Consider the following 26,334-nt stretch of genomic DNA (forward strand, 5'->3'; position numbering starts at 1 on the left):
GTGAAGAGCAATAGCTTGAAACAGTCGAAGGGTACCGGCGCTTCTGGAAGTTTTAAGATAGGTGAAGTGGCTAAACCAGCTAAGAAGCCAGCAAAGAAAGCAGTTAAGTCTAAAGCCGCTAAACCAAAGAAGGCAAAGACACCTAAAAAGACTGCCACAAAGAAACCTGCAGCAAGGAAACCAGCTGGCGAAAAGAAAGCAGCTAAACCAAAAGCAAAGAAACCAGCTACCAAGAAACCTGCTGCAAAACCCGCTGCCAAATCTGCAAAGAAAGCCACAAAATCACCAAAAAAGACCAAGGCTGCAGCTAAACCAAAGAAGGCAAAGACCCCAAAGAAGAAGTAAATGGAGGAAGCATATGATGCTTTTAAAGCTTAAACAGCCCTTTTAAGGGCTACCAAAATTTTTCAAAAAGAGTCTGAAATTGTTGCATGGTACATAACTTGGTTACAAATAAAATCAAGCTCGTCCCCATATTCCATATCTGTCTTTCTATTCTTGCATTTTTTTGTCTTCTCTAAAGTGCATGTGAACTTGTTAAGTTTTACTATCTTCCACTCTGGATCGTGTAGTTTATATATATTTTTATACCTGATAATTTTCTTATTTTATACAAATTCTGTCAAGAAATGCTAAATACACGACTTTCGGCGGTTCCTAAATTTATATATCAAATTTTTTAGCACTTTAGTGTCTACGACCATATCACGTTGAAAACACCGGTTCTCGTCCGATCACCGAAGTTAAGCAACGTCGAGCTCGGTTAGTACTTGGATGGGTGACCGCCTGGGAATACCGGGTGTTGTAGACATTTTCTTCTTTTATTTTTTTTACTTATAATTTTTCACTTCTCCCAAACATACGTTCTATCTTTTTTATTTCTTTATATGGATGTCTGGGGATGTAACATTTAATATAATATATCTAACTTTTGAAGGAAACAGAAAATATATCATTCATAATTTAATTTTTTTCATTACCAACCTGGTGAAATCTTTTAAACTATTTTTAAAAATAAATGCAAATCCAGTAATGTACACGTCGGGCCATATATAAGCTTGAGAATTTCACTCTTTTCACATGCATGTGGCTCAAAAACTTAAAACGAAAATCTTAAAAATACTGTTATCCGCCATTTTTGTCCTTTGAACTCGTCTCTTCCTTTTTGACCAGGGCTTATATGATTCACAACATTTCTGAAAGGATTGTGATTATCAAATATTCATTTCAGCAAAAACAAATAAAAAACAATAAATACTAATTAAAGCTTGTAAAACTCAAGCAAAAAAGTCGACTATTTGAAACTTTGTTCCAACTCAGTCAAGGAAGTCCCAGGGACTTCCGGTTTTGGATTTGGATAACGAAGACGTGCCTTCTAAACCAGAGAAAAATCTGTTAAGTTTGTGTTGTGTGACTAGCCATCCGTTGATGGTTAGTCAATATTATTTCATATATTGTTTTAGTAGAACTATTTGTGGCCATATTTTGTGCATTTTTGACACTTATTAAGACTTTCACACCTCCCTTCACCATGTCTGGTGGAAGGGGGGATGGTCGTTCCATCAAGGAAAAAACTGTGTTAGTGGATGTAGGTGACAATCGGACTATAAAAGCTGTCGATGTCATCGCTAATGTGGAAAAAGAAGTTGGTGAGGGAACAGTCCTTGCATGTGTTCCAAAAAGTGGTAATAGTTATGAACTTACGTTGTCTGATAAAGATGCTTTAGATTTGATTGTGGATACAGGTTTTAAGGTTAAGAACTCAAATTTTAAACCCAGAGCTATTTTTTTCGCGTGATAAAGTTGTCAGTTTTTTCAACGTTTCACACTATGTGCCCGACTCTGAAATACGAGAGAAATTGCAGGAGTTTGGTGTAACACTCAAGTCGCCCATTAAGCGGAAAATGTATCCTGGTACTGACGTCGCTAATGGTACACGGTATGTAGTAGTTAGATTTTCCCCTGAACGACAAAGTTTACCATATACATTGAAACTATCAACTGGTGTGAGCTCATTTGAATATATAAGAGTAGTTCATGACGAACAAAAGAGAGTCTGTACCCAGTGTTTTGAGACAAGTCATGTTTATGCAAACTGTCCGGATAATATTTGCTATAAGTGTAAACGCTTCGGACATCTAGCAAGAGCTTGTCAAACTCCACCGTGTGAAACATGTCATAAAGTGTTACCATACTGTCGGTGTGAGCCGGTTTGGAACAGGGATAGAAATGAAAAAAATGAAAATGAATCAAATAATGATAACACAGAAAATGATATAAATGCTAACAATCCAGAAAATGAAACAAATTCTGACATTCCTGGACATGAAACAAACACTGAACATCAAGAAAATGATGATATGAACGAGAATGAAGCTGAAGACGAGCACACGGATGGAGTCAATGGTGATGATGATAACATGGAGCAAAGTGATGTTGACGATGATAACACGGAGAAAAGTGACGGTGGCGATGATACCATGGAGGAAAGTGATGTTGACAATGATGACAAAGATGAACATTTCAATGAAAACGCTAAAAATGACAATGATGTTACAGATTCCAATGAACAACAAACGTCTGGTGTTGACAATGATGTTCTAGATTTGATGACTGATGCTGAACATTCAAACAAACAAGAGGCAGTAATTGTTGATAATAAAATGCATAAAAAAGGGGGGTCTAGCCCATCAAAATTAGAGCCACAGCCAGTTCCTCGTGGGCCTAATTTGACTGATTCTGTTGGTAAAAATACAGGAGTTGATGAATCTAAGGTAGTTGATATTGAAATGACCGACGAGGAATTGGCTGCGAATATGAGTAAAATTAGGAGGAAGCGTTTAGTTACATCTCCAAAATTTACTTCAGATGAGCTTAAAAAATTTAGGAGGGAACCCCGGAATAAAGTATCAAGTTCAAGTTCATAGATATAAAGTTATTTTCTTTCTTACTTTTTGTACAGATGGTTAATATTGTATCTATAAATGCTAATGGTTTGAGGGATCAGTCAAAATTCCAAAAGTTTTGTTCTTTTTGTTCGGAAAATTATTATGATGTTGTAGCTATCCAAGAAACTTTTTGGTCAGATGATGTAGTTACTAGTTTTTCTAAGTTTTGGAATGGTAAAATATTTTACTCGTGTGCTGAAACACATAGACAAGGTGTTGCCTTTTTGATAAGTAAAAAGGTTGAACATGAAGTAAATTATATACAAAGTTTTGACGGTAGATGTGTACATATTCAATTACAACAAGATGAAAAATTAATAAATATTGTTAATTGTTATGCACCTAATTCGGTTCTTGAGAGAACTACATTTTTCGAAAACTTGAGTGGAAAATTGATAAACACAGAAAACATTATTTTGTTGGGTGATATGAACACATCTATGTCAAAACTTGACAGGTGCGGAAAAACACAACACACAGAAGACAAATCATACAAGTCAATTAATCAGTTGTGCGAAAATTTTAATATCTATGATATATGGCGAGCAAGAAATCCAACGTCACGAATATTCTCTTGGCGTCGAGTTGTACAAAATAATCTAATTCAGAGTAGATTGGATTTTATATTTATTCCAAAATCCTTTTCTGTATTTGTGAAGAACGTTTATTATAAACATAATGCGTTCAGCGACCATTCTTTTGTAAATCTGAATATAGATTTTAGTGAAATTGAGAGAGGCCCGGGTTTATGGATATTTAATAATAAATTGTTAGATGACGAAGAGTTTGTGAATAAAATTAATAAATTAATTGGAACTGAAAAACAATGTCCTCTTTATGACGAAGAACCTTTGGTTTGGTATGATAATTTAAAATATAAAATAAAACAACTAGCAAAAGTTATTGCGCAAGATAAATCCCGTGCCGAAAAATCGGAATATTTTAAAATTCAAAGAGAATTTGAAAAAATTTCATTAGCCGTAGCTAATAATGAAATTGTTGATTTAAATAAATTTGAGGAAATTAAATTGAAATTAAAATGTCATGAAGAAAACATTTGTAAAGGCGCGATTTTGCGTTCTAAAGCCCATTGGGCAATAGATGGTGACAAGAACTCTAAATATTTTTTACAGCTTGAAAAATATAAACAAAACTGTAATGTTATAAAAGAATTAAAAAATAGTGATAATAATATAGTCACATCTACGGAGGCAATTCTTGATGAAGTTCATAAATTTTATAAAGATTTATACTCTTGTACATCAATAAACAAAGATAAAGCAAATGAAATTTTAAATTTTATTTCGGAAAAAGTTTCTGAAGATGATATGGAAAATTTAGAAGCGGAATTTAGTTTGGATGACATAAAAGCTGCTTTATTTAGTATGCCTAAAAATAAATCTCCCGGTCCCGATGGACTAACTGTTGAATTCTTTTGTCATTTTTTCCATTCGTTCGGAGAAATATTTTTAAAAAGTTTTAAAGCCATTGAAGATGAAAAACTTATGACAAGATCTATGCGACACGGCATAATTACTTAGTCTATAAAAATAAAGGGGACAAAAATATGTTAAAAAACTTTAGACCCATTTCATTATTATGTGTGGATTATAAAATAATGGCTAGAATAATGTCCAACAGACTAAAATTTGTTTTGCCGAAATTGATTTCTATTTATCAAACGTGTTGTATTCCTGGACGAGATATTGCAGATACAACTGCAAGCATTCGAGATTTAATTGAAATTATTGAAAACGATGATTTAGAAGCTTTTCTTATAAAAGTTGACCAGGAAAAGGCTTTTGACAAAGTTGATCATGATTATTTATATTTAGTTTTAGAAAAATTTGGCTTTGGTCCAAAATTCATTCAGTGGATAAAAATATTTTATAAAAATGTAAACAGTAGCGTAAAATGTAATGGCTTTTTAACAAAATATGTTAAACTAAATAATTCAATAAAACAAGGATGTCCCGTTTCTGCTCTCCTTTACGTTTTAGTTGCAGAACCATTAGGGCAGGCCATAATAAAGAATAAAAATATTAAAGGTGTTGTTATTCCGAATTCAAATAAAGAGGCAAAAATTTTTCAACATGCAGATGATACGAATATTTTTACTGCCGACAAAAATTCTATAAAAGAAACTTTTAAAATTTTGAATCTATATAGTGAGGCGTCAGGTGCTAAAATTAATAAACAAAAATCTGAAATTTTATGCTTAGGTTCTGGTAGCATAAATGATCAAGAACTAAATACATTGCAAATTCAACGTTGTGAAACTGTAACTAAAGTCCTAGGTATTTATGTTGGTAAAGATAAACAGTTATGCGAATTATTGAATTGGAAAGATAAAATTAAAAAAATAAAAACAATTTTATTTTTTTGGAATAAAAGAGATCTAACACTACCTGGTAGAGCAGTTGTTCTTACTTCACTTATAATGTCTAGATTTTATTATACTTTAACAGTATGTCCGCTACCAGAAAACGTAAAAAACGAAATTCGATTAATAGTTTTAAAATTTCTTTGGCAACATAAATCTCACCTTGTAAAGTATCAAACAATAATTGGTCAAAAGTTAGCAGGAGGTTTAAATATTCCAGATATTTTTCTAAAAATGCAAGCTTTTAGATTAAAATTCCTTAGAAAATATCTTGACCCGAATTGCCAATCAATTTGGAAAAGTGCGCTTGATTATTTCATAAATAAAATTGAAAATATGGATTTAAAACAAAATATTGTGTTCACGTATTTAAATTCCAAACATCTAAAACACTTACCACTTTATTATCAAGAAATGTTTAATGCCTATTATAGAATAAAATCCAAGCTAAAATTTGAAATTGAAATTCAACATGTGTACGATAATCCTATTTTTTGTAATCCAAATATAAAGCTAAACGGTAAAATGCTTCTTTTCGAAAAATTCATTCACTCAGGTTTGATCCAGATAAAAGACATCTGTTATGAATTTATTCCCGTTTTTTTTACTTCCGGTTCGATTGTAGAAATAATCCAACAAAATTTTCCTGACGAAAAACCACACGAAATAAAAATTGCATACGACAAGATTTTAAGAGGTATTCCTGAAACGTGGAAAATTTTACTGAAATCCATAAACCCGTTAAATACCGAGAGTATTCCGAAATTACGTATTTGTCTAGAAAACGACAGAGAAGTTCCTTTTCTAGGGGCAGTTACAAATTTTTTTTACAAACTCTTACTGTCAGAAATGTTTGAAACGCCCACAGCTGAAAAGCATTGGGCGGAGAAATATCCGTCGATCAATTTTACTAAATTATATTCAGTAACCAATCAGAATGGTCTATCTCCTGACTGTCGTTGTCTGAACTACAGGATTGTACACAGGGCTATTTTTACCTTAGAAAAGTTGTTTAAATTTGGTCAAGTGGACAGCGACACATGCAAAGCGTGCGGCCTATATACAGAAAACTTGTTACACCTGTTTGCCTTATGTCCGAAGTTGACCCCGATACATAACTTTCTGAAAGATATGTTACACAACATTTTTATTGATTATCCCCCTGATGTTGTGAATTTGATAAATTATGAGGAACTGATGATATTTGGGTACCTTGGTCGTTCAAAGATTGTGAACACATATTTTTTGAACTTTTTTGTGAGTGTAGCTAGATTATGCATCTTCAAAACACGCAATCTTAAAGTGTTTCATGATAAAGATATAGATACAGTGAGACTATTCAAATTTACAATTAGAAAATATATAGAATATGCATACACTTATCACAAAATAAAACACCAACAACAGATCTTCGATAAATATTTTTTACGCAATAATTCCTTACTGCGTATTGAAAACGACAAAATAATTTTATTTTTTTAAACACCTGAAATCCATATCAAACTGATTACAATATTAATTAGTTGTTTCTGAATATTTTATTTTGAATCTTAAACAGAACAATACAATTTAAAAAAAAAGAAAGGTTGTCCGTCAAATGAATGACCAAAGGGTGTGTTTGACTTTTGCAAAAACATATTAGAGTTATCTCTCTTTGGGTATACAGTGAATCATTAATTGTTTTATAAACACATGTTTGTCTTTTAAAAAATATATCTAGATGGAAATCAATACTAACAAAAAGGTTAATACTAACAACTCTGTACATACCAAAGATGGCACCAAAGAGGTTTGTCTCTTGGTGTTTTTATGTAAATAGTAAATAAATAATTTTAATGATAAAAAAAAAAAACCGGTTCTCGTCCGATCACCGAAGTTAAGCAACGTCGAGCTCGGTTAGTACTTGGATGGGTGACCGCCTGGGAATACCGGGTGTTGTAGACATTTTCTTCTTTTATTTTTTTTACTTATAATTTTTCACTTCTCCCAAACATACGTTCTATCTTTTTTATTTCTTTATATGGATGTCTGGGGATGTAACATTTAATATAATATATCTAACTTTTGAAAGAAACAGAAAATATATCATTCATAATTTTATTTTTTTCATTACCAACCTGGTGAAATCTTTTAAACTATTTTTAAAAATAAATGCAAATCCAGTAATGCACACGTCGGGCCATATATAAGCTTGAAAATTTTACTCTTTTCACATGCATGTGGCTCAAAAACTTAAAACGAAAATCTTACAAATACTGTTATCCGCCATTTTTGTCCTTTGAACTCGTCTCTTCCTTTTTGACCAGGGCTTATATGATTCACAACATTTCTGAAAGGATTGTGATTAACAAATATTCATTTCAGCAAAAACAAATAAAAAACAATAAATACTAATTAAAGCTTGTAAAACTCAAGCAAAGAAAGGTCGACTATTTGAAACTTTGTTCCAACTCAGTCAAGGAAGTCCCGGTTTCGAATTTTGTCATCTTGGTGTGCTTTCATATCCAAGGCAAAATTTAAATTTCTGTGAAGTCTCTTTATTTCTGCGTATATCTGAAAACAAAAACATATTTAGAAATGATTTTACTTCAAATACATACCATTTTTATAGCACAATCTAGTTTTTGTGAAATAATACATCACGTTTTCTGATGAAGAATCGCACGAGTGAAATTGACAAGTTGCACATTAATCGTAAATATTTCTTCACTTGTGATATTTTGTTTAATTTTAATCACATATTCTGAAAGAAAAATTCCTGCTGAACATTTTCGTATATGATTTATTTATCAAAAAGTACAATTTATTTGAAACAAATGGTTAAAACTTGTCGAACAAGCACACAGAAATTCTTGTCGATTTGTTTGAAATAGATTGTCATGAAAGTTTAAGGGTGCTCTCGTCGAGGTCCGCGTTATGAGATTAACTAGCCGCAAACCGCAATTTTGCACATCATTGTTATTTGTCGTTCAACTCGCACACATCTTTCAACAACCAAAGTCGCAAAATGTCTGATGCACCAGTAGTAGTCAAGACTCCAGCTAAGTCACCAAAGAAGAAAGCTGCAGCTAAACCAAAGAAAGTAGCTACTCATCCAAAATACAGCGAGATGGTAGGGAAAGCTATCTCTGCATTGAAAGAGCGCGGGGGCTCTAGCCGTCAAGCCATCCTTAAGTACATCATAGCAAACTTCAATGTTGGTAGCGATGCAAAAACAGTCAACACTCACTTGAAGTTAGCTTTGAAATCAGGAGTGAAGAGCAATAGCTTGAAACAGTCGAAGGGTACCGGCGCTTCTGGAAGTTTTAAGATAGATGAAGTGGCTAAACCAGCTAAGAAGCCAGCAAAGAAAGCAGTTAAGTCTAAAGCCGCTAAACCAAAGAAGGCAAAGACACCTAAAAAGACTGCCACAAAGAAACCTGCAGCAAGGAAACCAGCTGGCGAAAAGAAAGCAGCTAAACCAAAAGCAAAGAAACCAGCTACCAAGAAACCTGCTGCAAAACCCGCTGCCAAATCTGCAAAGAAAGCCACAAAATCACCAAAAAAGACCAAGGCTGCAGCTAAACCAAAGAAGGCAAAGACCCCAAAGAAGAAGTAAATGGAGGAAGCATATGATGCTTTTAAAGCTTAAACAGCCCTTTTAAGGGCTACCAAAATTTTTCAAAAAGAGTCTGAAATTGTTGCATGGTACATAACTTGGTTACAAATAAAATCAAGCTCGTCCCCATATTCCATATCTGTCTTTCTATTCTTGCATTTTTTTTGTCTTCTCTAAAGTGCATGTGAACTTGTTAAGTTTTACTATCTTCCACTCTGGATCGTGTAGTTTATATATATTTTTATACCTGATAATTTTCTTATTTTATACAAATTCTGTCAAGAAATGCTACATACACGACTTTCGGCGGTTCCTAACTTTATATATCAAATTTTTTAGCACTTTAGTGTCTACGACCATATCACGTTGAAAACACCGGTTCTCGTCCGATCACCGAAGTTAAGCAACGTCGAGCTCGGTTAGTACTTGGATGGGTGACCGTCTTGGAATACCGGGTGTTGTAGACATTTTCTTCTTTTATTTTTTTTACTTATAATTTTTCACTTCTCCCAAACATACGTTCTATCTTTTTTATTTCTTTATATGGATGTCTGGGGATGTAACATTTAATATAATATATCTAACTTTTGAAGGAAACAGAAAATATATCATTCATAATTATATTTTTTTCATTACCAACCTGGTGAAATCTTTTAAACTATTTTTAAAAATAAATGCAAATCCAGTAATGCACACGTCGGGCCATATATAAGCTTGAAAATTTTACTCTTTTCACATGCATGTGGCTCAAAAACTTAAAACGAAAATCTTAAAAATACTGTTATCCGCCATTTTTGTCCTTTGAACTCGTCTCTTCCTTTTTGACCAGGGCTTATATGATTCACAACATTTCTGAAAGGATTGTGATTAACAAATATTCATTTCAGCAAAAACAAATAAAAAACAATAAATACTAATTAAAGCTTGTAAAACTCAAGCAAAGAAAGGTCGACTATTTGAAACTTTGTTCCAACTCAGTCAAGGAAGTCCCGGTTTCGAATTTTGTCATCTTGGTGTGCTTTCATATCCAAGGCAAAATTTAAATTTCTGTGAAGTCTCTTTATTTCTGCGTATATCTGAAAGCAAAAACATATTTAGAAATGATATTACTTCAAATACATAGTATTACCATTTTTATAGCACAATCTAGTTTTTGTGAAATAATACAACACGTTTTCTGATGAAGAATCGCACGAGTGAAATTGACAAGTTGCACATTAATCGTAAGTATTTCTTCACTTGTGATATTTTGTTTAATTTTAATCATCACATATTCTGAAAGAAAAATTCCTGCTGAACATTTTCGTATATGATTTATATATCAAAAAGTACAATTTATTTGAAACAAATGGTTAAAACTTGTCGAACAAGCACACATAAATTCTTGTCGATTTGTTTGAAATAGATTGTCATGAAAGTTTAAGGGTGCTCTCGTCGAGGTCCGCGTTATGAGATTAACTACCCGCAAACCGCAATTTTGCACATCATTGTTATTTGTCGTTCAACTCGCACACATCATTGAACAATCAAAGTCGCAAAATGTCTGATGCACCAGTAGTAGTCAAGACTCCAGCTAAGTCACCAAAGAAGAAAGCTGCAGCTAAACCAAAGAAAGTAGCTACTCATCCAAAATACAGCGAGATGGTAGGGAAAGCTATCTCTGCATTGAAAGAGCGCGGGGGCTCTAGCCGTCAAGCCATCCTTAAGTACATCATAGCAAACTTCAATGTTGGTAGCGATGCAAAAACAGTCAACACTCACTTGAAGTTAGCTTTGAAAACAGGAGTGAAGAGCAATAGCTTGAAACAGTCGAAGGGTACCGGCGCTTCTGGAAGTTTTAAGATAGGTGAAGTGGCTAAACCAGCTAAGAAGCCAGCAAAGAAAGCAGTTAAGCCTAAAACCGCTAAACCAAAGAAGGCAAAGACACCTAAAAAGACTGCCACAAAGAAACCTGCAGCAAAGAAACCAGCTGGTGAAAAGAAAGCAGCTAAACCAAAAGCAAAGAAACCAGCTACCAAGAAACCTGCTGCAAAACCCGCTGCCAAATCTGCAAAGAAAGCCACAAAATCACCAAAAAAGACCAAGGCTGCAGCTAAACCAAAGAAGGCAAAGACCCCAAAGAAGAAGTAAATGGAGGAAGCATATGATGCTTTTAAAGCTTAAACAGCCCTTTTAAGGGCTACCAAAATTTTTCAAAAAGAGTCTGAAATTGTTGCATGGTACATAACTTGGTTACAAATAAAATCAAGCTCGTCCCCATATTCCATATCTGTCTTTCTATTCTTGCATTTTTTTGTCTTCTCTAAAGTGCATGTGAACTTGTTAAGTTTTACTATCTTCCACTCTGGATCGTGTAGTTTATATATATTTTTATACCTGATAATTTTCTTATTTATACAAATTCTGTCAAGAAATGCTAAATACACGACTTTCGGCGGTTCCTAACTTTATATATCAAATTTTTTAGCACTTTAGTGTCTACGACCATATCACGTTGAAAACACCGGTTCTCGTCCGATCACCGAAGTTAAGCAACGTCGAGCTCGGTTAGTACTTGGATGGGTGACCGCCTGGGAATACCGGGTGTTGTAGACATTTTCTTCTTTTATTTTTTTTACTTATAATTTTTCACTTCTCCCAAACATACGTTCTATCTTTTTTATTTCTTTATATGGATGTCTGGGGATGTAACATTTAATATAATATATCTAACTTTTGAAGGAAACAGAAAATATATCATTCATAATTTTATTTTTTTCATTACCAACCTGGTGAAATCTTTTAAACTATTTTTAAAAATAAATGCAAATCCAGTAATGCACACGTCGGGCCATATATAAGCTTGAAAATTTTACTCTTTTCACATGCATGTGGCTCAAAAACTTAAAACGAAAATCTTAAAAATACTGTTATCCGCCATTTTTGTCCTTTGAACTCGTCTCTTCCTTTTTGACCAGGGCTTATATGATTCACAACATTTCTGAAAGGATTGTGATTAACAAATATTCATTTCAGCAAAAACAAATAAAAAACAATAAATACTAATTAAAGCTTGTAAAACTCAAGCAAAAAAAGGTCGACTATTTGAAACTTTGTTCCAACTCAGTCAAGGAAGTCCCGGTTTCGAATTTTGTCATCTTGGTGTGCTTTCATATCCAAGGCAAAATTTAAATTTCTGTGAAGTCTCTTTATTTCTGCGTATATCTGAAAGCAAAAACATATTTAGAAATGATTTTACTTCAAATACATACCATTTTTATAGCACAATCTAGTTTTTGTGAAATAATACAACACGTTTTCTGATGAAGAATCGCACGAGTGAAATTGATACGGACCACAAAAACAAAATAACCATTGAAGCAGCTGCTACAAAAGAAAAAAACGAAAATAAGGTTACTAAAAATAGAGTCTATAAAGTTATACCTAAACCTGTTGATACTGAAATCCTAAATATTAAAAAGCAGGAAAATATGCTAAGACAAACAGGGGTAGATATCAAAATTGTAAAACAATTAGGTAAAGCTGGGTATCTTTTAGTTACGCTATCTGATAAACATGCACACAATAAATCTATTCCCTTAACCACTCAGGGACAAGAGTATGATTTACTGCCATATAAGCCTAACCCTAAATTTTGTACTAAATGCGCAAGTTTAGGTCACTATGCCAAACAATGCAGAAAATCAAGCAATACATGTATTAAATGTGCTGGTAAACATGCCACCAAAAACTGTAATGATAAAACCATAAAATGTAACAACTGTGGCGGTAAACATCAGGCAATAGATAAATCATGCCCCAAATATATATTCCAAAAACAGGTATTGGAAAATATGTACAGTTATAAAATGTCATTTGAACAAGCTAAACAAAAGGCACAACAAAAAGGTGAAACCATACCTAAAATAATTAGTTCCCCAGTGTCAGAAAATGAAACCGTACCTAAAATAATTAGTACATCAAATGTCACACCTGGTAAATCATATGCTGACAGTGTTAAATCAAAAGTAATTAATAATGACACCGATATTATTAGCGACAATGAAGCCAATATGTCACCGGTAGATAATTCAGAAATAAACATAGATCAAAATTTTGATATTGAAACAGAGAATACACAAATAGAAGATCAAACACCCAGTATTCCTAATAAAGATAGAAAAAACATGTCAGATATACGCAAAACTATAATTGAACCACCAAGTAAAGACGTAAATGATCGCAAAAACTGGGAAACCCTAATTACAGGGATATGGAATATTGCGGACTATCAAGGTGATATCTCTGTTCCCATCATGCGCCTCTTTGCAACCTTTATCAGAGAGCAATTTTGCAAAGAAATAATGGTCGACGTCATTTAAAGAAATAATAAACAACAAGTAATTTAAACAATTAATTAACTGTAATGGGGTTTCACATATTACAGTGGAATGCGCGATCACTTTATGCGAACGCAAATTCCCTCAAACATTATTTAGACACACATAATAACCCAGAAATTATTTGTGTACAAGAAACTCACTTTAAAGATAATAGGTACGTAAAACTACAAGGCTACCATCCACCAATCATTCAAAATAGAAAGATACCGATTCAACCTAAAGGTAAAAATAAAAAGAGACCTCAAATAGGAGGAGGAGTAGCCATTTATGTTTCGATTCAAGTTAATTTCTCACAACTTAATTTTAATACTGATAACATAGAAGTAGTAGGCGTATCTGTAAACTGTCAAAATAATAAGATAAATATAGTTAATGTGTATAGACCCCCAAATCAAGATATTAAATTTAATGACTATCAAGAAGTTCTGCATAATTTATCAGATAATATAGTGCTACTTGGAGATTTTAATAGTAGATCCTCGATGTGGGGGTCTAGCACAACAGATAGCAATGGTAACATTATTGAAAAGGTCATAGACCAAAATAACATGATAATTTTAAACGACGGTACAGGTACATTTCAAACTGTAACAGGCAACCGAACACAAATAGACCTAACATTAGTCTCCGCCTCGATAGCCAATGACAGTCAATGGTCAGAGTTAGATGATAAACTAGGCTCTGATCACTTCCCAGTACTCACCGTATTAAATGCAAAACCGGTAAAAAATCAAGTCTGCACTCCACAAAGATGGATTTACGATAAAGCAGACTGGCACAGGTTCACTACTCTTTGTAACGAAATAAATGTAGATAATATAAAACATGACGATATTGAAATTTTTAATCAAAATCTATGTGAAGTTGTGACTAAAATCGCAGACGAAACAATCCCCAAAACTAGTGGTACAGTACATACAAGAAAAAACTGTCCCTGGTGGAACGATGATTGTACAAATGCAAAAAAAAATAAGCGTCATAAACATAGAGTATATGATAAATCAAAATCAGAAGAAAATCATGAATTATATAAAACCGCAGTTAAGGAGTTCAAACGTATCACTGATAAGGCAAAAACTGACTACTGGCAAAATTTCAATGACAAACTGAATTATAAAACTAACGTAAAAACAGTTTGGAACACAGTTAAAGGTCTTAAAGGGGCAAAATCATCCACCCTACCTACACTTATTAATGACACCAAACAAGCGGTATCAAATGTAGATAAAGCAAACATGCTCGCCGGAACTTTTGCCGAAGCATCCAGTGACAATAATTTAGATCCTACATTCAGAACTCATAAAATAAAAACCGAAATAGAAAATCCAATTAATAGGGACGATGATGAGCAACATAATAGGTCAAAGTTTAATATACCATTCAACAAAAACGAACTATATAAGGTGCTTAAGACCAAAAAGACAACTGCGCATGGTGATGACCGTATAACATATGAAATGTTCAAACATATGCCTGAAAGTATGATCGATATTATGTTGCAATTAATAAATCAAGTGTGGGTAACTGGTCAACTACCACACAGCTGGAAACATGCAAATGTAATCCCTATACTAAAACCTAATAAAAATAAATCGGACCCTAAATCCTATAGGCCTATTTCTCTTACATCAAATTTTTGTAAACTAATGGAAAGCATGGTTAATGTTAGACTTAAATATCTTCTAACGGAGAAAAATATAATAAATGAAACACAAAGTGGGTTTCGTGAAGGTCGCTCCACATTAGACCATTTACTGCGACTGGAAACAGACATTAAAAAAGCTAAAGTACGTAAACAATTTCTACTAGCCATATTTCTTGATATTGAAAAGGCATTTGACTTAGTATGGCGTTTTGGTTTGCTAAAAAAGTGCAAAGATTACGGTATAAATGGTAGGTTATTTAACTTCATAAAAGACTTTCTGCAAGGTAGAAAAATTCAAGTAAAAGTAAATCAAGAAGCCTCAGACGAATATGATCTTAACAATGGTATCCCGCAAGGTAGCGTCATCAGCCCCACATTATTTAATATCATGATTAATGATTTAGTAGGTCTAGCAAAAAAACCCGCAGTAATGTCACAATTTGCCGACGACAGTGCTATGTGGTACCGAGGTGGAAATATTAAATATCTTACAAAAAAAATGCAAGAAACCCTTAATAACATAAGTGGATGGTCTAAAAAATGGGGTTTTAAAATTTCTAAAACCAAAACAATAGGAGTTATATTTGGAGATCGTCAAGTTTATTCAGTTAACCTAATGCTAGATAATCAACCAATCAAATTCCAGAAACATGTCAAATTTCTTGGTCTCATATTTGATAGACAGTTAACTTGGAATAAACACATAAACTATTTACAAGAAAGATCTAAAGCAATATTAAACGTACTCAGGTATGTTCAAGCAAACAATTATGGCATGGGTACTGATTCTCTTCTCATGCTATATAAATCACTACTTAGATCGGTACTTGACTATGGATGTCAAGCGTTTAAATCAGCATCAATAACTGTAAAATCTAAATTAGATATAATACAAGCTAAAGGTCTTCGCATAGTGTTAGGGGCCCACAAATCGACCCCGCTAGAAACAATACTAGCCGAGTCTGGCGAAATGCCATTACAATTAAGAAGAGACCACCTTTCTCTTAAATATTATGCTCGTACTAAACAAAATCCATCAAATCCAGCCAATCAATTAGTAGATGACTGTATTGAATATCAAATTTATAATCATAAATGGAATGACCATAACATACCCTATGGATTCAGAGTCCAAAATCTACTTAAAGATAACGACCTAGACAAAATAAAGTTGGTAACTAAAAATATTCAAGATCCACCACCATAGATTATAGGTCAAGCAAAAATATCTAGTAACATCAAAGACAGCATCAGTAAAAAAGAAAATCCGCATATCATTAAGGCAAAAGCGTTAGAGTACATTGACAATGCTTATAAAAATCATTTAAAAATTTACACCGATGGCTCAAAAGACCCAGCTTCGGGTAAAACTGGATACGCCTTTCTTATACCATCAAAGTTGATTGCAAGCTATAAACGAACGTAGGACAATCTTTCCGTGTACACCACAGAAATGACGGCCATTTATCAATCATTAAAGTGGCTATTTTCCAATCAACAGCCAGGGCAAAAAGTTGTTATTCTCACTGACTCATATAGTGCAATCCAATCTATACAAAATAATGTATCAAGTAGACCCGATATCCTAGAACCAATTCAAATACTAGCTTGCCGTCTAAAACAAAAAAATATAGAAGTAACCATAGAATGGATACCAGCGCATGTTGGTATCCTAGGTAATGAACAGGTTGACAAACTAGCTAAATTAGCGCTAAGTAATGATAAAATTGACCTTAACCTGAGTCTAAGTGCAAACGAATTCATTGCAATAACAACAGCATTATATAAGAAAAAGTGGCAAGCTAGATGGGATAACACATGCTCCCTATGGAGTCGTTCTATAAATAATACAGTAAATAAAAAACCCACTTTTTATCAAGGTAATCGATATCATGCAAAACAATAACTAGACTTAGGTTGGGTACTACTTTATTACCCGGTCAGCTAGGCCAGCACATCCGCAATGTATCTCCAATATGCAATACATGCGGCATTAAAGAGGATATTGAACACGTACTAGTTAACTGTATTAATCACTCACAAGCCAGACAAAATTTACAATCAAACTTGGATAAGGTTCAAATACAAAATGTTAATACCAAAATATTGCTAGATCCTCCTAAAGATAAACAACAATATGTCTGGTCGTGCTTGGTTCAATATTTAACAGAAATTGATTACCATAAATTCATATAAGTATTAAAAAAAAATAAAAGTAATATAAATAAAATAAATAAAATACACTGCAAGAGTTATCCGGGTCAGTGACTCAGAAATGGAGTCAGGCCGTAACCGGCAGTACAGCAGGCTCTTCAAGACGGCTTAACAACACATCGGTAAGAAGACCAACTGCACTGCAAGAGTTATCCGGGTCAGTGACTCAGAAATGGAGTCAGGCCGTAACCGGCAGTACAGCAGGCTCTTCAAGACGGCTTAACAACACATCGGTAAGAAGACCAACTGCAATGCAAGAGTTATCCGGTACAGTGACTCAGAAATGGAGTCAGGCCGTAACCGGCAGTACAGCAGGCTCTTCATGACGGCTCAACAAAACATCGTTAAGAAGATCAACTACACTGCAAGAGTTATCCGGTACAGTGACTCAGAAATGGAGTCAGGCCGTAACCGGCAGTACAGCAAGATCTTCAAGACGAATTAAAATCGAAATAAATTTTTAACCTAAAAAAATGTTTGAAATAATTAAACATATTTAAAATTAGTCAAAATATATGTAGTGCTAAGTAAATTAAACTATTGAAATTATGCTAACTAAACAGTAACTCACGATAACCTTTGGCTTTTTTTTCCAAATTCGCGGCATCCAAATTATTTTTGTGTCTACTTTTGGTCCTTATATAAATTTTCCATATCATTAAGCCGCAAGTCAAATCTAAGACTAAAAAAATGGTACTTCGCAAGATCTGGTTTGCGCTAACCCAGTTTTAATTAGCGTGGGGCGCTGTCTTCTTGCGGGCAGCGTTCCAGTGTACTAGCACTATAAAGTCTCAATATAAGTAGCACTAGCACAAAGCAGTCAAAACTATACATACACCCTTTGGTTTTTTATTTATTTTATTTTTATTGTACTTAATTGTGTCTTTTTTTTTATAGTACATACAAAACATCTTACTAATTATTTTTGCAAAACTCGCATACACAAATTTAGGCATCTTTCGGTTTATACAAAATATTTGGCAAACAAATTCACATACACAATTTGGCATATCAAAATTTTCCGCTCTTTACTTGGCTGCTGGTGTACCAGGACAACGTTGCTGTTTGCTTGGCTTTGCTTTCCTCCTGTTCCTACTTCTGGTAGCTCCGTGTTTATTAATTATTTATTTTTACGTATATATTTTTTATTTATTTTTATTTTATTTTATGATTCATATAAAAATTTCATTTTTATATTAGTTTAGTTTATTTTATTTATTTTTATATTCTTTTCTTTTCTTTATTTATTAACTTATTCATCAATTTATTTATTCATTTAGTTATTAAAATTTTAACTCTATATTATTTTTTAATAATTTTTTTTTTTTTTGTCATTTTAAATTATATCAATTACCATATGGTAAAAATTAAATTATTTAATGCCCCAAAAGGCGCAAGCCAGGGCCGACCGTGCAAGGGCTGTATAGCCAGTCAAGGTCGTTAAAAACTTCCATTTGTTGTTTGCACATCATTGTTATTTGTCGTTCAACTCGCACACATCTTTCAACAACCAAAGTCGCAAAATGTCTGATGCACCAGTAGTAGTCAAGACTCCAGCTAAGTCACCAAAGAAGAAAGCTGCAGCTAAACCAAAGAAAGTAGCTACTCATCCAAAATACAGCGAGATGGTAGGGAAAGCTATCTCTGCATTGAAAGAGCGCGGGGGCTCTAGCCGTCAAGCCATCCTTAAGTACATCATAGCAAACTTCAATGTTGGTAGCGATGCAAAAACAGTCCACACTCACTTGAAGTTAGCTTTGAAATCAGGAGTGAAGAGCAATAGCTTGAAACAGTCGAAGGGTACCGGCGCTTCTGGAAGTTTTAAGATAGGTGAAGTGGCTAAACCAGCTAAGAAGCCAGCAAAGAAAGCAGTTAAGCCTAAAGCCGCTAAACCAAAGAAGGCAAAGACACCTAAAAAGACTGCCACAAAGAAACCTGCAGCAAAGAAACCAGCTGGTGAAAAGAAAGCAGCCAAACCAAAAGCAAAGAAACCAGCTACCAAGAAACCTGCTGCAAAACCCGCTGCCAAATCTGCAAAGAAAGCCACAAAATCACCAAAAAAGACCAAGGCTGCAGCTAAACCAAAGAAGGCAAAGACCCCAAAGAAGAAGTAAATGGAGGAAGCATATGATGCTTTTAAAGCTGAAACAGCCCTTTTAAGGGCTACCAAAATTTTTCAAAAAGAGTCTGAAATTGTTGCATGGTACATAACTTGGTTACAAATAAAATCAAGCTCGTCCCCATATTCCATATCTGTCTTTCTATTCTTGCATTTGTTTGTCTTCTCTAAAGTGCATGTGAACTTGTTAAGTTTTACTATCTTCCACTCTGGATCGTGTAGTTTATATATATTTTTATACCTGATAATTTTCTTATTTTATACAAATTCTGTCAAGAAATGCTAAATACACGACTTTCGGCGGTTCCTAACTTTATATATCAAATTTTTTAGCACTTTCGTGTCTACGACCATATCACGTTGAAAACACCGATTCTCGTCCGATCACCGAAGTTAAGCAACGTCGAGCTCGGTTAGTACTTGGATGGGTGACCGCCTGGGAATACCGGGTGTTGTAGACATTTTCTTCTTTTATTTTTTTTACTTATAATTTTTCACTTCTCCCAAACATACGTTCTATCTTTTTTATTTCTTTATATGGATGTCTGGGGATGTAACATTTAATATAATATATCTAACTTTTGAAGGAAACAGAAAATATATCATTCATAATTTTATTTTTTTCATTACCAACCTGGTGAAATCTTTTAAACTATTTTTAAAAATAAATGCAAATCCAGTAATGCACACGTCGGGCCATATATAAGCTTGAAAATTTTACTCTTTTCACATGCATGTGGCTCAAAAACTTAAAACGAAAATCTTAAAAATACTGTTATCCGCCATTTTTGTCCTTTGAACTCGTCTCTTCCTTTTTGACCAGGGCTTATATGATTCACAACATTTCTGAAAGGATTGTGATTAACAAATATTCATTTCAGCAAAAACAAATAAAAAACAATAAATACTAATTAAAGCTTGTAAAACTCAGGCAAAAAAAGGTCGACTATTTGAAACTTTGTTCCAACTCAGTCAAGGAAGTCCCGGTTTCGAATTTTGTCATCTTGGTGTGCTTTCATATCCAAGGCAAAATTTAAATTTCTGTGAAGTCTCTTTATTTCTGCGTATATCTGAAAACAAAAACATATTTAGAAATGATTTTACTTCAAATACATACCATTTTTATAGCACAATCTAGTTTTTGTGAAATAATACAACACGTTTTCTGATGAAGAATCGCACGAGTGAAATTGACAAGTTGCACATTGATCGTAAATATTTCTTCACTTGTGATATTTTGTTTAATTTTAATCACATATTCTGAAAGAAAAAATCCTGCTGAACATTTTCGTATATGATTTATATATCAAAAAGTACAATTTATTTGAAACAAATGGTTAAAACTTGTCGAACAAGCACACAGAAATTCTTGTCGAATTGTTTGAAATAGATTGTCATGAAAGTTTAAGGGTGCTCTCGTCGAGGTCCGCGTTATGAGATTAATTAGCCGCAAACCGCAATTTTGCACATCACAAAATTTCATTCATTCCTTCGCTTGTCATCGTCGATCGAGTCAACATCGTACGCGTCGATTTCAAAGCAATTACAGGAGAGGATTACGGTCTGTTGTTTTTTGTTCAATTGTTTAGTTAGCATATAAAACAATTTCTATTTTCACTTAAGATTATTTTCATTTCTTTTTATAATTTTTTGTAAGTTTATATAAATTTTATTTTTAATCTTTAGGTTTTAAACTTTTGATTTTGCTAAATAAGTTTATTATAATAAGTTAAACAAAGTTTATACTATTTTTGCTTTAAAAAAAAAAAAAAAACCAAAACTTAACTAAATTAAATTAAAAGTTCAGATAAAAAGAAATATGAGCAATATGACCAACAATAAAAGAAAAATTGACTCAAGAAGTCCACAACAATAAGGGGAATCACCTGATTCCAAAGTTTACAAACATAGTGAAGGCAATTCGCCACAAATACAATATGCAAAAAGGCAAAAGTTAAGCCCAAATAAAACTAAAACTAAAAGACCTGAGTCAAACAATGAAAAGGGCAAAAAAATGTTTCCCCCGAGTGAACCACTGATTATTACCTCAAGGGCAAAACAGTTCCTCTTACTGACCCTTAATTCACTTCATTATCTAATTATTACTATGTTAGGAAGTGTAAATGATCAGGCTATAAAGATCAAACCACTTAAGAACAGTGTGCTGGTTTACGCTCCATCTGAAACAATAAGGCGCAAAATACTTGGCTTAAATAAACTTGGTAAGTTTCAAATAAAAGTGTCTAAATTTGATACGGACCACAAAAACAAAATAACCATTGAAGCAGCTGCTACAAAAGAAAAAAACGAAAATAAGGTTACTAAAAATAGAGTCTATAAAGTTATACCTAAACCTGTTGATACTGAAATCCTAAATATTAAAAAGCAGGAAAATATGCTAAGACAAACAGGGGTAGATGTTAAAATTGTAAAACAATAAGGTAAAGCTGGGTATCTTTTAGTTACGCTATCTGATAAACATGCACACATCAAATCTATTCCCTTAACCACTCAGGGACAAGAGTATGATTTACTGCCATATAAGCCTAACCCTAAATTTTGTACTAAATGCGCAAGTTTAGGTCACTATGCCAAACAATGCAGAAAATCAAGCAATACATGTATTAAATGTGCTGGTAAACATGCCACCAAAAACTGTAATGATAAAAACCATAAAATGTAACAACTGTGGCGGTAAACATCAGGCAATAGATAAATCATGCCCCAAATATATATTCCCAAAACAGGTATTGGAAAATATGTACAGTTATAAAATGTCATTTGAACAAGCTAAACAAAGGGCACAACAAAAAAGTGAAACCATACCTAAAATAATTAGTTCCCCAGTGTCAGAAAATGAAACCATACCTAAAATAATTAGTACATCAAATGTCACACCTGGTAAATCATATGCTGACAGTGTTAAATCAAAAGTAATTAATAATGACACCGATATAATTAGCGACAATGAAGCCAATATGTCACCGGTAGATAATTCAGAAATAAACATAGATCAAAATTTTGATATTGAAACAGAGAATACACAAATAGAAGATCAAACACCCAGTATTCCTAATAAAGATAGAAAAAACATGTCAGATATACGCAAAACTATAATTGAACCACCAAGTAAAGACGTAAATGATCGCAAAAACTGGGAAACCCTAATTACAGGGATACGGAATATTGCGGACTATCAAGGTGATATCTCTGTTCCCATCATGCGCCTCTTTGCAACCTTTATCAGAGAGCAATTTTGCAAAGAAATAATGGTCGACGTCATTTAAAGAAATAATAAACAACAAGTAATTTAAACAATTAATTAACTGTAATGGGGTTACACATATTACAGTGGAATGCGCGATCACTTTATGCGAACGCAAATTCCCTCAAACATTATTTAGACACACATAATAACCCAGAAATTATTTGTGTACAAGAAACTCACTTTAAAGATAATAGGTACGTAAAACTACAAGGCTACCATCCACCAATCATTCGAAATAGAAAGATACCGATTCAATTTAAAGGTAAAAATAAAAAGAGACCTCAAATAGGAGGAGGAGTAGCCATTTATGTTTCGATTCAAGTTAATTTCTCACAACTTAAATTTAATACTGATAACATAGAAGTAGTAGGCGTATCTGTAAACTGTAAAAATAATAAGATAAATATAGTTAATGTGTATAGACCCCCCAATCAAGATATTAAATTTAATGACTATCAAGAAGTTCTGCATAATTTATCAGATAATATAGTGCTACTTGGAGATTTTAATAGTAGATCCTCGATGTGGGGGTCTAGCACAACAGATAGCAATGGTAACATTATTGAAAAGGTCATAGACCAAAATAACATGATAATTTCAAACGACGGTACAGGTACATTTCAAACTGTAACAGGCAACCGAACACAAATAGACCTAACATTAGTCTCCGCCTCGATAGCCAATGACAGTCAATGGTCAGTGTTAGATGATAAACTAGGCTCTGATCACTTCCCAGTACTCACCGTATTAAATGCAAAACCGGTAAAAAATCAAGTCTGCACTCCACAAAGATGGATTTACGATAAAGCAGACTGGCACAGGTTCACTACTCTTTGTAACGAAATAAATGTAGATAATATAAAACATGACGATATTGAAATTTTTAATCAAAATCTATGTGAAGTTGTGACTAAAATCGCAGACGAAACAATCCCCAAAACTAGTGGTACAGTACATACAAGAAAAAACTGTCCCTGGTGGAATGATGATTGTACAAATGCAAAAAAAATAAGCGTCATAAACATAGAGTATATGATAAATCAAAATCAGAAGAAAATCATGAATTATATAAAACCGCAGTTAAGGAGTTCAAACGTATCACTGATAAGGCAAAAACTGACTACTGGCAAAATTTCTGTGACAAACTAAATTATAAAACTAACGTAAAAACAGTTTGGAACACAGTTAAAGGTCTTAAAGGGGCAAAATCATCCACCCTACCTACACTTATTAATGACACCAAACAAGCGGTATCAAATGTAGATAAAGCAAACATGCTCGCCGGAACTTTTGCCGAAGCATCCAGTGACAATAATTTAGATCCTACATTCAGAACTCATAAATTAAAAACCGAAATAGAAAATCCAATTAATAGGGACGATGATGAGCAACATAATAGGTCAAAGTTTAATATACCATTCAACAAAAACGAACTATATAAGGTGCTTAAGACCAAAAAGACAACTGCGCCCGGTGATGACCGTATAACATATGAAATGTTCAAACATATGCCTGAAAGTATGATCGATATTATGTTGCAATTAATAAATAAAGTGTGGGTAACTGGTCAACTACCACACAGCTGGAAACATGCAAATGTAATCCCTATACTAAAACCTAATAAAAATAAATCGGACCCTAAATCCTATAGGCCTATTTCTCTTACATCAAATTTTTGTAAACTAATGGAAAGCATGGTTAATGTTAGACTTAAATATCTTCTAACGGAGAAAAATATAATAAATGAAACACAAAGTGGGTTTCGTGAAGGTCGCTCCACATTAGACCATTTACTGCGACTGGAAACAGACATTAAAAAAGCTAAAGTACGTAAACAATTTCTACTAGCCATATTTCTTGATATTGAAAAGGCATTTGACTTAGTATGGCGTTTTGGTTTGCTAAAAAAGTGCAAAGATTACGGTATAAATGGTAGGTTATTTAACTTCATAAAAGACTTTCTGCAAGGTAGAAAAATTCAAGTAAAAGTAAATCAAGAAGCCTCAGACGAATATGATCTTAACAATGGTATCCCGCAAGGTAGCGTCATCAGCCCCACATTATTTAATATCATGATTAATGATTTAGTAGGTCTAGCAAAAAAACCCGCAGTAATGTCACAATTTGCCGACGACAGTGCTATGTGGTACCGAGGTGGAAATATTAAATATCTTACAAAAAAATGCAAGAAACCCTTAATAACATAAGTGGATGGTCTAAAAAATGGGGTTTTAAAATTTCTAAAACCAAAACAATAGGAGTTATATTTGGAGATCGTCAAGTTTATTCAGTTAACCTAATGCTAGATAATCAACCAATCAAATTCCAGAAACATGTCAAATTTCTTGGTCTCATATTTGATAGACAGTTAACTTGGAATAAACACGTAAACTATTTACAAGAAAGATCTAAAGCAATATTAAACGTACTCAGGTATGTTCAAGCAAACAATTATGGCATGGGTACTGATTCTCTTCTCATGCTATATAAATCACTACTTAGATCGGTACTTGACTATGGATGTCAAGCGTTTAATTCAGCATCAATAACTGTAAAACCTCAATTAGATATAATACAAGCTAAAGGTCTTCGCATAGTGTTAGGGGCCCACAAATCGACCCCGCTAGAAACAATACTAGCCGAGTCTGGCGAAATGCCATTACAATTAAGAAGAGACCACCTTTCTCTTGAATATTATGCTCGTACTAAACAAAATCCATCAAATCCAGCCAATCAATTAGTAGATGATTGTATTGAATATCAAATTTATAATCATAAATGGAATGACCATAACATACCCTATGGATTCAGAGTCCAAAATCTACTTAAAGATAACGACCTAGACAAAATAAAGTTGGTAACTAAAAATATTCAAGATCCACCACCATGGATTATAGGTCAAGCAAAAATATCTAGTAACATCAAAGACAGCATCAGTAAAATAGAAAATCCGCATATCATTAAGGCTAAAGCGTTAGAGTACATTGACAATGCTTATAAAAATCATTTAAAAATTTACACCGATGGCTCAAAAGACCCAGCTTCGGGTAAAACTGGATACGCCTTTCTTATACCATCAAAGTTGATTGCAAGCTATAAACGAACGTCGGACAATCTTTCCGTGTACACCACAGAAATGACGGCCATTTATCAATCATTAAAGTGGCTATTTTCCAATCAACAGCCAGGGCAAACAGTTGTTATTCTCACTGACTCATATAGTGCAATCCAATCTATACAAAATAATGTATCAAGTAGACCCGATATCCTAGAACCAATTCAAATACTAGCTTTTTTCCGGGAAAAAGAGTAATATATAACGTCACAATTAAATAACGCCATATTGCGTCGTCGCCGCCGCTAACGATGGCGGAACCAATAGATTTGAACACCATTTTATATAGATTTTTTTTATATGTAGAATGTAAATCAAAAACAGATATTTTACACGGGGCTCACATATTTTTACAAACAAATACACAGGGAAACACTTTCCGCTTTCCCTCTAGAACAATTTGCCGATGGTGTGACCTTTTATTCAGAGGAGGGACAATATGTGCTGTATCGTCCGTATCCCGCGATGAAGAAAGGCACCGCTGTTTTAGTAGTGGATATTTTAGGAAAGGAGTTATAGTAAATATGTTAGCGTCTATGGCTGGCAAAGTATATAAAGTGAGAGATGAAATTACAGGATATACCACTTTGACTTAAATCGTCATCAGTTAAAAAAGATTGATTAACGCTCAAATAAATATAATTTTGAAAAGTCAAGCTGTT

At 33.5% G+C, this 26,334-nt stretch overlaps 1 protein-coding gene and 4 non-coding genes across 5 annotated transcripts; all 5 read left to right on the plus strand.

Moving 5' to 3' along the window:
• The first annotated feature begins 692 nt into the window (after window positions 1-692).
• On the plus strand, window positions 693-811 carry LOC127714988 (5S ribosomal RNA). The gene has a single exon (XR_007988022.1). It is a non-coding gene; the product is annotated as a 5S ribosomal RNA (ribosomal RNA).
• A 1,549-nt stretch (window positions 812-2,360) lies between these two features.
• Window positions 2,361-2,927, plus strand: LOC127711003 (secreted acidic protein 1B-like). Its single transcript, XM_052216945.1, has one exon. The coding sequence runs from the start codon at window positions 2,361-2,363 to the stop codon at window positions 2,925-2,927; it is 567 nt and encodes a 188-aa protein (XP_052072905.1).
• A 6,350-nt stretch (window positions 2,928-9,277) lies between these two features.
• LOC127716544 (5S ribosomal RNA) lies at window positions 9,278-9,396 on the plus strand. Its single transcript, XR_007988989.1, has one exon. It is a non-coding gene; the product is annotated as a 5S ribosomal RNA (ribosomal RNA).
• Window positions 9,397-11,405: 2,009 nt separating this feature from the next.
• On the plus strand, window positions 11,406-11,524 carry LOC127714996 (5S ribosomal RNA). Its single transcript, XR_007988037.1, has one exon. It is a non-coding gene; the product is annotated as a 5S ribosomal RNA (ribosomal RNA).
• An 8,107-nt stretch (window positions 11,525-19,631) lies between these two features.
• Window positions 19,632-19,750, plus strand: LOC127716560 (5S ribosomal RNA). The gene has a single exon (XR_007989007.1). It is a non-coding gene; the product is annotated as a 5S ribosomal RNA (ribosomal RNA).
• Window positions 19,751-26,334: the final 6,584 nt, after the last annotated feature.

Source organism: Mytilus californianus, unplaced genomic scaffold, assembly GCF_021869535.1.
Source record: "Mytilus californianus isolate M0D057914Y unplaced genomic scaffold, xbMytCali1.0.p SCAF_1, whole genome shotgun sequence".
In the NCBI taxonomy this organism is placed as follows: domain Eukaryota; kingdom Metazoa; phylum Mollusca; class Bivalvia; order Mytilida; family Mytilidae; genus Mytilus; species Mytilus californianus.